This window comes from Arvicanthis niloticus, chromosome 4 (genome assembly GCF_011762505.2).
Source record: "Arvicanthis niloticus isolate mArvNil1 chromosome 4, mArvNil1.pat.X, whole genome shotgun sequence".
NCBI lineage: Eukaryota > Metazoa > Chordata > Mammalia > Rodentia > Muridae > Arvicanthis > Arvicanthis niloticus.
Genome location: NC_047661.1, coordinates 120803152 through 120815398, shown reverse-complemented (window position 1 = coordinate 120815398; position 12247 = coordinate 120803152). Strand labels below are relative to the sequence as shown.

Below are 12247 nucleotides of genomic sequence, written 5' to 3'. Positions count from 1 at the left end.
CTCAGCCCCTCTGTCACTTTTATTGGATAATACAATTACTTGTCTCAGGAACTTCACAATGTAGACGAGAAATCTAAGGGTGTTACTGAAAAACAAAGATGGAATAAGTTCAGGCGAGGCCTAGTGGTGCACACTTGTAATATCAGCACCAATGAGGCAGAGGCTAGAGGGATGTGATAAGCCCATCGTGGGTTCCATGGCATCATGACAAGTTCGACATTGAGACCCTGCCTCCAAACAGCCCACCCACCCTTTCAGCCAAGCAAACCCCAGGGCACTTACTTCAACAGTAGATTTAAAAAGCAGATTTTATTGGCACAACTACTTTCCCTTGACTTACTTCCCAGATAGAAAAGGTAAAGGTTATAGGTTACAGGAATTTCTAGTTATGAGTATAATCAAGGTAAAGGTTATAGGTTACAGGAATTTCTAGTTATGAGTATACAAATCAAAAGTTCTGTTAACCATATTTATGCCAATGTGATGTACCATGATATCACTTCGGATTTCTTTGCACAACTAGCTGATTATTACAAATAAACCAAAGTGTAATTAGCTGGTCCTTGCTTTTATTTGGCCAGATGCCAGGAAGACTAACGCACAACAGTGCCTCGGTGGTATGGTCCTGACTTGCCCTCCCCTTGCTGGACATCCATAGTGGAACGGATCCTGGTATGTAAACACATGTTTCCTTTGATTTATCTAGTAGACCAGGCAAGCAAGTGACCTGGATTTTACTGAAACTTGTAAAGTCAAAGACTACTGCTCTTAATTGATTAAGCAGTCTGTATTTTACCTATCTCAACTAAGGCATGGAAAAGAAAGACACAGCAAAAAACAGTACCTTTTTGGTTTCAAATTGTGCTTCTTCCTGACAGCACCCTCTGCAAACAGGATCCAGTGGAAGCAGATTAAACTGTCCAAGAAGATCACAAGAACTGCAGAGCAAGTTGCTAGAGAAACCCAACTCTCTGCATGCCTCTGACGAAAACTCTGCCCCGAGAGCAGATACCTGAAAATGAAAACTAGGAATGAAACAGATCCAGGTTTTCATGAATTTTCCTAAAAGAGAAACCAGGGTCACCCAAGGTGCTGTTACATTTCATCTGGAGACAAATTCTTAAGTATGTTTGAACTCTGTAGCTTTATATATTTGGTTTATTTTGATGCTTTGCTTTTTGAGACAGTCTTATCAGGCCCAAGCTGGCCCTGAACTAGCTATATGCTGGAGATGAGCTCACCCCAATTCTCCTATCCACTTAAGTGTTGGGTTTACTGGCATGTGCTACAACATTGGACCTGACAGCTTTTATTTCAGTGAAAATGTGGATCAACAATAAAAGTACAAAATATAACTTTAATGATATATATATATATATATATATACATATATTACACATCTCTTATTAATATCCAGTAGCTCATTAAAAAGGAATTTTCTTATACGGAAAAAATTCTTACTTTACTTTAAGGACTTAGTACCTATGTATATGGATCGATGGAAAGCATTACCTTATCTGCAAACACAGCCCCTGCAGGAGTGTAGGAAAACAGATGGGACCAGGGAGTCAAAAGACCGTAGAAACTGAATTTTGGTTTTATGTATCAGCTCCACCATGTACCAGATGTGTAAGGGTGAAAAGTTAGTCTCCTCAAGCTTTAATATCCACACTGGTACACAAAGGGAAAAACAGTCTAGATAAAACAGACTGCTTTAGAAATTCGAGAAGGCCCAAGTTCAATCTTGACCACCAAAAAAATATGACATTCAACTAAACTGTCTAAAGATTAACTTTTATGTGTATGCATCTGTGTCTGTGTGTGATTACCTTACCATCTTAACCACTTTGAGGTCTGAATGAGAAATGTCCCCTGTAAGGCTTGAGTATTAGGAATTTGCCTAGCTAGTGTAAATGTTTGGGGGGTGGGGTGGTACAGCCTTGCTGAAGGAAGTACGTCACTGCAGGAATGCTTCAGAGGTCACAGACTAGCCCTACTTCCAAGTTGGATCTCTCCACTTCTTGCTCTTGCTGCCTGTTACCATGCTGTCCCTGTCATTATGAACACCCTGGAAACATAATTCAAAATATCTCTCTTCTGTTAAATTGCTTGGTTTATGTTATTTTGCCACTGTGACAGAAAAGTAAGCAAGCCGACCGCTGAGCCATCTCTCCAGCTCCCTCTTTACCTTTTCAGACAGGCCCTCAATGCACTGCCTAGGTTGCTCTTGAGCTTAGCTGGTAGCCCAGACAGTCTTTAAACTGCCATCCTACTGAGTGGCTGGGTTTACAGGCCTGGTCTATGCATTTAAGTGTTGTTCCTTGCTTTTTGGGAGATTGCAATTTTATCCAGGCCTTTAAACACCATTTTCCTCAACACTCCCTTTTCCTGAGTTCGGCTTCCAAAGCCGGAAATCACTTGATTTTCATTAGATGCTGCACAATCAAAGTCTCCTAAGATGAAATCTACCTTTGTTTCTGTATGTCCAGCCCCTCGAATGCACTCAGCATCTTAGGAAAATGGTACTACTTCCCTGGTCAACTGGGCTTGCCAGGCCAAAGCCCTTTAGGCTCTTAACCTGACATAGGCATTTAATAGTTTAACAATTCTGTTCCCTGAAGAGCTCTTCAATCTCTTATGATCTTTAAGACATTTTACTTAATTATGTGTACTATATGTGGATATGTGCACATGCACAGATGCCCATGGAGACTTTGTATTTCCACAGCTGGAGTCATTGCTGGTTGTTCCCAGTGAGATCTGGGTGCTGGGAACTGAGCTGGGGTCCTCTGCAAGAGCAGTACAACTCTTAGCTGCTGAGCCAGCTCTCTGGCCTCCCAGCTTTTAAGCCCTTTCCTGCATCTGTAGCTTACCTCATCCATCAGTTCCACCTGTCCTTACTCCCCAGCTTTCCCTCTCCTAAGCTATGAGTCCCCGTGCTCCCCAAGGGGAGGTCTGATCCTCACACTGCTGTTCACACTTTTCCCTATGTCTAAAACCCTTTCCATTTTTACCCTGCTAATTTTGCTTATTTTCAAGAACCCAATCAGTGCCAATCTTCTAGGGAGCCTTGTCTGCAAAAATGACCTTTAGATGCTGTACTTTCCTTAACTGAGAAAACCTATGCCTAACTGTAAAACAGAACCACTCAGAACACTGCACTATGTAAGGTTTTCTGACCCTCGAGCGACACACAAGTTGATTCTGACGACAGTTTGTTTCTATTTCTAGCACCTATGCTAGGTTAAAACCAAAACAGTTTGGTAAAACCAAACCAGACAGGTAAAAACCAGTCTTCAATAGGGGAAATGTGAGACTATATCTGGTTGGTCTTCCAGAACAAGGAAGGGTCTGTAAGCTTTGAACAGCCAGAAAGAAATTATGCTTTAGTAGCAAAATGGTTTCTCTTACTAATACTCAACTCAGCCACTGCCACACAAAAGCAATCACAGACAATACAGAAATCAATGTTCCAATGATGGTTGGCTGAAATTGGCATACCACCTCTACTGTCAGCTTGCTCTTAAACTAATCAGCAAGATTAAAATCCATTGACATTGCTAGTACATTTCCACAAAGTCCTGACCATCTCACTGTTCTTTATCAGTCAATATTTTAATCTGCTATCTCATACATATTTTACCCTACATCTCTGTAATAGAGAATGTACTTCTGTCTTCAAGACTCATCGACTGTGCCAACTAAGTGGGAGGGACCTATGAGTTTATTGGTTAGTTTAGTTGTAAGACATTTGCAACTTCCCATCAGTAAAGTGATCTGTAAGACCTATTACACAGGGTGGTTTGAAATCAGGGACAGCAATATGGCAGATTGAAGAAAATTGCATCAATATGTACAGATTACTCTACATCTTATTTCAGTGTGAATAGCAGTCATCCAACATGGAGAGAGAGGGGGTGGGAGAGTGTGTGTGTGTGTGTGTGTGTGTGTGTGTGTGTGTGTGTTTGGTGGGGGATCTGCCTGCTTGCACCCTTCAAAACAGAGCATCAACTTTGGAACTTGGTTACCATGCTGCAAAAAAGCCCAAGTTAGAGATACAGCATGGATACAACTATGCAGAGAACAACTGAGGCCCCCAGCTAACATCATCATGAACTACCAAACACCTGAGTAAAAAGCCTTCAGATTTCCGACTCTAGCCTTTCCTTTCACTTGAGGTCTGAAGGGATCATGGGGCAGACGAGTCCCTGCTGTGCCAGTCTGGAAACTGATAACCAACTAAATCTGAAAGCAAAATGAACTGTTTACACCACTAGATTCTGGGGAATTTGTTTTGCAGTCAGTAACTGAAACACGTAAAAGCAAATTCACTTTGAAAACTACACCTACTTAAGAACTTGCAGAAATGGGGGCTGGGGAGATAGCTCAGGGGGAAAAGTGCTTGCTGAACAAGCTTGAGACCTGAGTTTGTATCATCAGCGTTCATCTAAAACCACCTAGGATCTGGAATGTGTATCTGTAACTCCAGCCTTGGATGGAGAGTGCAAAGCCAGATGGATCCCAGGACCTCAGTAGAATTGAGGTTAAACGATGAGGAGGTAATTCTGAACAGATTTCAAATTTGAAGACAAATAGATGGGGTTAGAGAGAATGAATCCCAATATACTGACTGTCAGAAGCAATGCCATTACTGAAGTTCTTACAAACCACCAGATATTCTGCTAAGTACTTTACATTATCATTCCACTATGTTTAGGAAGGAAACAGACAGGATAGTAAGACAATTTGTCAAAGACTACACAAGAAAAAATTGCATTAAGATTTTTAATCCTGGAAATGGGGAGATGGCTTGGTTGGTAAAATGCCTGACATAAATGTGAGGACATGAGTCTGGATCCAGAGCAATGGATGGATCCCTGGAGCTTGCTGGTGATCTAATCTAGCCAAGCATGGAGCTCTGGGCTCGGTAAAAGACCCTGTCCCAGAGTACTAGAAGAAGATACCCGATGACTAATTTCTGATCTTTGCAAGTACAGACAGAAGGACATACACAGAGACATACACAGTATGCACAAATTAACAATAACAGAATCTAATCTTAGCCTGCCTTTAAAATTTCTGCAAAGGTCTGACTGTGTATGTCCTCACCAAAACCCAGGTGGTAGATGCCCAATTCCTCAATGCAGTGTACTGAGGCGGGGTCTAGTTATAGGTATGGGGGCCCTATGTAGTTCTTGTGTGGGGAAGTAGCTATGTGCAGTTATCTCTGTTTCTCCACTAGGATTACAGCCAGGGGAGCTCACCAGCTGTGGTTGTCCAGTTTGTACTGTGCAGTCTCCAGAACTGGGTATCAAAACAAGGTTCTTTAAAAGTCAGCTGGTCTCAGTCATTGTTAAATCAACAACAAACAGACTAGCCTCTGGAATTCAGTGATGCATCATGGTTAGATCAGTAATAAGAAAAATACTAACAACTGTAATTGTGCCATCCACTGCTCACAAGATACACGCAGGAGAGTCAAACTGAACAAGGACTGCATACCAGTTCTGAGGAGCATTCTTAAAGAGCTTCTTTAGGTCACACTATAACTACTGCTCTAATCTAATCTTTACACATGCTCAGAATGTATTTCCAGGTTAAGTCATCTGCTATTGTCCCAGCTGTCATCTCATGGAAACACTGTTAAGTATGCACTGCCACTAACTTGAAATTAGAGGTACTTAGAGGTGCAGACACTAAAACAATTCCCAACTGAAGTATAAGCTGAAGACTGCACTTCAAGGTGTCACAAAGTAGTTTTACTCCTTCCTGCAGTTCCAAAGCTGTACTGTGTGACTTTCACCCTTGACGAGTGTCCTTTACTTGGTCTTTTCCCCAATTGCAAAATCCAAGAATTTGCTCTTTTTTGTGTTTCCAGTAATTCTTCACAACCCTCTTCGTTGCGAAGGGCTTTGTTTCTTATAAACACTAGTCATTACAGACAGAAGGTACTACTGCAGGGGTCATGGCATTTGAGGTGACCTCCTATGGTCTTCAAGCATTTATTTTGGGAACTGGCCATGGCTCATCACCACTTCACAGGAGCTGCAGGATCCTTAACAACCATGGGAAGATGCTGGACCTAGGAGCCATTTATACTTCACAGGCCACAAGTGAACAAACATGAGACTCAGAGGAAACTAAAAGAAAATGGTGCCTATGTTCCCTTTGGCCACACCCTGATGGGCAGGAGAAATGGAGGGTACAGGGCTACAATCTGATCAGACCATAGGGTAAGCATAGCATGGGTTACAAACTAGTATGAGAGGGAGAAGTTAAGATTTTGTAAGTTCTGCTTTTTTGTTTTGAGACAGTTTTATTATATAGCCTGGGCTGGACTGGAACTTGCTACATGTAGCCCAGGTTAGTCTCAAGTGCCTGATCCTCCCTTTTCAGCCCCCTGAATGCTGTGATTACAAATAGAAGCTCAGATTACAAGAGGCACCACCATGGCTGGTTCAGACTTTTTAAGTCTGTGAAGTAGGTGAAGTTAAGCATAGTATTCTGGGTAACCAGAGAGAAAAACAGAAAATTAAGAATCAGAGTAAATCAATCTGATTTAGATGATAGTTATTACAAGTTAAAATTTGAAAACATTTACCTAAAGTTCTTTTTAGAATCTAAAACTAAACAGCACAGTATCATGGAGAGAAAGAGATTATAAAGGTTGTTTCAGGGAATAGCTAAATGAAATAATATAGTTCTGACTAATGACCTATGGTCATATTTGTATTTTATTTTTCTAAGATAGTATGCACTTATCTGTGGTCCTCATTCACAAGGAACAGAATGAAGTTGACACCTGCCCTAAAAAGATTTCATTCTAGTACTTAGTATCAATAATCAAATAATTACCAGGAAAGTTTTCTGAGTGTCAACTAAGGTAGAACCTAACATCTGGATTTCAACATAGCACTTCTGTCTGTACCATCAACTGTCAATGACACTTCTAGTTGGGACCACTTGTAACACATCCATAGGAAGTTAACTGGAATTGAGGGTCAATAATAACTCACAAGTAGGCTCTATCTGTCCAGGCTATTACACCTTTGCTTGTCGATCCCCTAGTTCACTCATGAAACATTCCACTTAGATGTCAAGGTACTGTATTCCCCTTCATGTATGTCAGTACAGACAAAAAGTAATCAGGAGCGGGCCCTTCTTTAAGGTGAGATCCAGTTAGCACACTGGGAAAATGGCGTTTCAAGAACCAATAGACAACTGAAAGGTAGCTAGCTGAGAGGTCAGGTACTGATCATCACTGACACACAGAATGGCTTTAGTTTTGGGGCACAGACATTGTTTTTCGGAAGGAAGTAACTTCTTAGCTGAAAACTGAAGGCTGAGGGGTGGCAGGATGGCTCAGTGGATAAAGATGTTTGCTGCCAACTATGAGGACCTGAGTTTGATCCTTAGAACCCCCATGATGGAAGGCGGTTCAGATGATAATTAGATGACAACCACTTTTCTGGGTGTAGGGGAGACAGCTTCTGAGTGAGAACAAACTACACGAAACTCACTAGAGCAAGTCCCCCAGTTCTTCCTAGCCTTTGGATTTCTCAGTAGAATAAGCAAACACTAAGAAATTAGCCTGGTAGACAACTTGCTAAGGAACATTTAAAGATAAACTCTATCTTAAAAGCAAATGGGAGTTTTTAAAGCACAATAGGTTTAAATTTCAGAGATATTACTCTAGATGGGTTAGGACAGAATGAGAAAGAAATCAGATGTGGAAATCAGTTAATGAATCATAGGTTAAGTCCATATACTGGCCTGAATTACCAAATTCCACTCAATCTAGAGAATTGAATAGAACACATTTTTAGCTTGGGCAATTAGGAAGCTGATAAATGCAACTTTTTATTTAGATTAAAGAAAGAAGCAATTCAAAGAAAAACCTCTGGGCTGTTATTTTCAGAAAGAAAGGTCTCATAGTATCGAACTGGTTTTCAGGTATATTTAGGAAGTAAAAATTAGTAAGGCTAGGTAACTGCCAGTATGTGCAGTATATAAAGGAAGGGAGGGGTCAAAAAGACATCTGAGTTTTAAGTTAGATTTGGTGGACGGTCACCATGGCACACATGTAGCCATAAACTCTTCCTATTCTGGTCCTATTATGTACAGACATTTCTTTGCAATGCAATTCTGTCATTCTTCCCATATGGCTGTGGAGTCTCTCTGTTCACCTGTGGCTTGGGGACTTACTCTGACAAGTCTACCGTGATGGAGTTTGGCTCTATTTACACAGTGGGAGGATCTGGCTTTCCATTTTTAGCCTTTGTCTCCCAAGAGGGGTACGTGATTTCCATGGCCAGGTGTAAAGAGGCTTTTGCTCTTTTGGGGTATTGTCCTGAGATTGCTGTGAAAAGTAAGTCAGTCTAGTCTACTGGGAGATGAGAGGTTAGAAGCAGAACTAAGTGGTCCCAGTTAATGGCAGTGATTAGGAATTACAGTAGCTTTGGGTTTTTAGTTAAATTAACAGACTAACTCAAACAGTGCATGCAAGAGGGAACTGCTTCACCAACCTAAAGGATGGTTCAACTGTTTAAAAGTGATTGGCAAGGTAGTGGGGGCGGGTATTGACAAAGCCATTGTCTATTGAAATTTAGAAGGTAGTTTGAAAACATTATTCCTTTGTAACGTTTATTAGTGGTAACAAACTCAAATGACTAAGATGGGAGGGAAAGTGCAAACAACTCACGTATTTCTCCAGTTCAGAAAGTTTAAAGGGATGTTCCATAAGCGTTTTCTGAAGTACCAGATGTCTCAAGACAACACTGTACTGCAATGTAAGACGCTAAGAATCCACCCTTCGGACAAAGTAAGAAAAGCAGAGACAATGTTTGCAAACTACTAGGTCTATGAAAAACAGAGTATTTAGAGACCTACGGTATAATTGTAACTTTCCAAAATCTTGGATAAATCACTTAAATACCCGAAGTACAAGACTTGTAAATATCTGGGGGTGGGGGAGGGCCTCCCACAGGAGTTTACCAAAATACAGTTGTTATAATAAGTAGCTAAGTAAGTCAAAACTAGGTTTTCTCCTTTCAGAGATTTAGAACCCATGCCTTCTTGTTAACGAAGAAAACCGCTTGTCTGGACGAAAATCACGATGATGTCCCTTTAAGGTTTGGGAGTCTTGTAATCAGCGGTAGTTTCATCCACTTGTGTCTCATTAAAAGAAACGTCCCTCGTTTCTAAGCATTATGACTGACTTTATGTACCCACTGCGTTCTTGAAAAATCGATTTTAGCTGCCCGAAGTGAGGACACCATCTCCTCTAGAGCTCCGGCTGGAATTCTGCCACGTTTCATTCCGGATGGAAGCGGCCACTAAGGCAGCCCGTTCCACGGGCGGCTCCCATGCGTGGCCGCGGGTTTGCCTTTCCACATCCACGCCCTCCGACCAGCCTGGGTCAGCCACGGAGGCGCTCCACACTCACCGCTTGAAACGCAGTCGCCAGCAGCAAGCGCAGCCCCAGAGCGGGCCGCAGCCACCCACTCTGCCCTGCCGCCATCCCTGCGGTCTGCCGTCAATCTTCAGTGTCTGAGGACCCCGGTGCCGGGGACGTCCACTGTACTGCCTGATGCGAAACCCGCCGCAAAAGGCCACTGCTACAAGCCTATTATCCCACAAAGATGAGTGTTAAGTTAGGCAACCATAGGAGCCTGAAAGTGATCGATTGTTAAACAGCCCTCAGGTTCTTTTAGAGATTCAAATCAGGCATTTTTCTAAACTCCCCACACCGGGGCTTCTTATTCACGACAGTACATCGGCTATCCACGAAGCCCCAGATCGTCCATTACTAGTCCCGCCTCCTTCTCCGTATTTACCCAATCGAACAACGCCTTGCTTGAGTCTTGTGATGAGGAACCCAACCGTAAATCGAACCCAAAGGGCGAGAAGCGGCCGCTCTTCGGACCAATGAACGCCACTGTACGGGAGGATGGGGGTGGAGCCTCTGGTTGCCCGGCAGCGTGCGTCAAGGCGTGCGCGTGGTGGGCGAGGGGGAGGGGAGGGGGCGGGCCGAGGGCGGCGCAGCCGCAGCCGCAGCGCTGCTGGAGGAGCGCGCGGCCGCGAGCGACCGAGGGAGGGAAGGGAGGAAGCGAGGGAAGAGGGCGTGCGGCCGCGGGGTCCCGTAGCCAGGCGGCAGCAGCTGGAGGGATCCAGGGCCGTCGAGTGGGCCGGGGAGAAGCGTGCACCGGGCGGCCGGCGCTGGCTCCCGCGGGCGGGAGACCGGAGAGGAGGAGGGGGTCGCTGCGGCGCGTCAGTCCGCGCAGCTCCGGGGTCGGGGTCTCCTCCCGGCTCTTCGGTCGCCCTCGGGGCCCCGCTCCCCGCCCCCCGCGGTATGTCTTGATCGCGAGCGGCGGGTTTCATGGGGCTCCTCAGGATTATGATGCCGCCCAAGTTGCAGCTGCTGGCGGTGGTGGCCTTCGCCGTGGCGATGCTCTTCTTGGAGAACCAGATCCAGAAGCTGGAGGAGTCCCGGGCGAAGCTAGGTGAGGCAGCCGAGCGGTGCTCCGGGGCCAGGCTGGCGGGTGGGCATTGCCGGGTATACAAGTGGGCTTCCGCAGGGGGCCTCGGAGAGTCCCGAGAGCGGGGGACCCAAGCAGGTCGAGCTCCCGCCACCGGGGAGGGAAGCTGGGCTAACGAGCTGCACGCGCGAGGTCTCTGGCCAGAGGGCTGCCCCGTCGGCCCTCCACGGAGAGAGGGGACCCAAGTCTGCATGGAACTGGTGCAGCTGGAGGACACGATCTCGTCTCTTCCGAATCGTTCTGGAAAACCTCAGTCATGTACAGCGATGGGGACTGGAATTTGAATTAGGGGCACCTGAGCACAGGATCCTTTGGGGATGGTTGTCGTGGGGTGATTCATCGAGGGGAGATGGGCAGAAATAGAAGCAGACTCCGAATGATGAGGAGTGAAAGCAGCTCACTGTAGTTAAGTGTCAGGCATGCCTGAGCCTAGGGCTGTAAGGGACCTTAGAACTGACAGCTTAGGTAGGCTGGCCGTGTGGGACAGCGGAGCAGGTGAAAAGCTCTGATGGTACCGAATAGAGACATCTGGGGGACTGAAGTTCTTTGTGAGTGGCGCTAACTGGTTGATTTGGGCTTCAGAATAGGGTCGTAAGTGTAGGGTGATTGCATGTACAAGAGGGGAACGTTGAGGATTCGGGATTACAGGGTTTACCTTGTGAAAGGAAAAGAGTGGGGAGAGCGAACCATATGGGAATCTTAAAGCGTTTCTCTCAAAGCCGAAATGGGAAAAGGTGCTTGAAACACAAAATTGGAGTGCGAACTAGTGCAACAGCAGTCTAAAGCACTGATAGTCGGTGCTTCCGGATAGTGGAGAACTTTGGTATTTGGAAGTGCTCTGGAGACTGAGAGACTTAATGATTGACGAGTTTTGATTTAAAAATGTACACAGCACTTGAAAAATCAGCTCAGAGGATGTAATTTGAATATGGGAATCGGCTTTTGCATACACTTTGACCTCGACTGATTCTTAAACACAAACAGGATTTAAAGTTACCTTGAGGAACAGCTAGATGCAGCTTGGGGGGTGTGGATTAATTTTCAAGAAAAGCAGTACCAGAAAAGAATTTAAATTTTATATATAGTAGAGTATATATTTCCAAGTTTTGGTAGATTTTTACAGAAGCCTTAAACACAATTTAAAGAATAGTGTTATAAAAGAAAGTATCATTTGGTTGATGTCCAGCTCAGTGTGAAAGAGAAGCCAAAGGTACTTCCAGCCCTCATTTCTAGAGTGAAGTTTGAAGAATTATTGAATTTATGTACTGGATTTAAAAAGGTTTTATATGCTAGAAATGATTCACTTTGAATATTGATGGTTGAACAATATATACCTTTGCCTTTCACGTGGCTCATCTGTACAGCATGTACCGTCATAGTCTGGTTCATTCATGATCCAGTATTGCAGGGAAAAAGTGACTCATCTTACAATAAATTAAAAGTTGTTAAAATAAGCATTTGTATTTATTATTTCTTGTATTGGTTTTTTGGAATTCTCTAGATGTAGAGGCTAAACATGATTAAATTAGCTGATTGTCCTCCTTGCCTAACATTTTGTCTACAGCGTTTGAAGGTTGTTTGTGTCCACCACCTGGATAATTGTAAAAGTTCAGTTGCTTGAGGATGTAGAACGCCACAGGTAGAACCATGTGCATCCTCAGGGTTTTCATTCAAGGGAAAACATCCTCTGTCAGGAGTAAGTGCATCAA

General features: G+C 44.0%; 2 protein-coding genes across 5 annotated transcripts in view; one reads left to right on the top strand and one right to left on the bottom strand.

Annotated features, from left to right (window-relative positions):
• The window catches only part of Selenof (selenoprotein F), a 30546-nt gene extending 20941 nt beyond the window's left edge, over positions 1 to 9605 (bottom strand). For 2 of the 3 annotated variants that reach the window (XM_034501313.2, XM_034501315.2), the window contains exons 1-2: positions 9446 to 9605; positions 845 to 1012 (exon numbers count right to left, since the gene is read on the bottom strand). In XM_034501313.2, coding sequence (XP_034357204.1) covers positions 845 to 1012; positions 9446 to 9520 — 243 coding nt within the window. In that variant the 5' untranslated portion in view covers positions 9521 to 9605. Of the gene's footprint in view, positions 1 to 844; positions 1013 to 8701; positions 8811 to 9445 lie in introns of all 3 variants that reach the window. The other variant, XM_034501314.2, reaches the window with a different exon arrangement.
• A 442-nt stretch (positions 9606 to 10047) lies between these two features.
• The window catches only part of Hs2st1 (heparan sulfate 2-O-sulfotransferase 1), a 130763-nt gene continuing 128563 nt past the window's right edge, over positions 10048 to 12247 (top strand). Inside the window, exon 1 of one of the 2 annotated variants that reach the window (XM_034499940.2) lies at positions 10048 to 10502. In XM_034499940.2, the coding sequence (XP_034355831.1) occupies positions 10379 to 10502 (124 nt within the window). In that variant the 5' untranslated portion in view covers positions 10048 to 10378. The remainder of the gene's footprint in view (positions 10503 to 12247) is intronic. The other variant, XM_034499941.2, reaches the window with a different exon arrangement.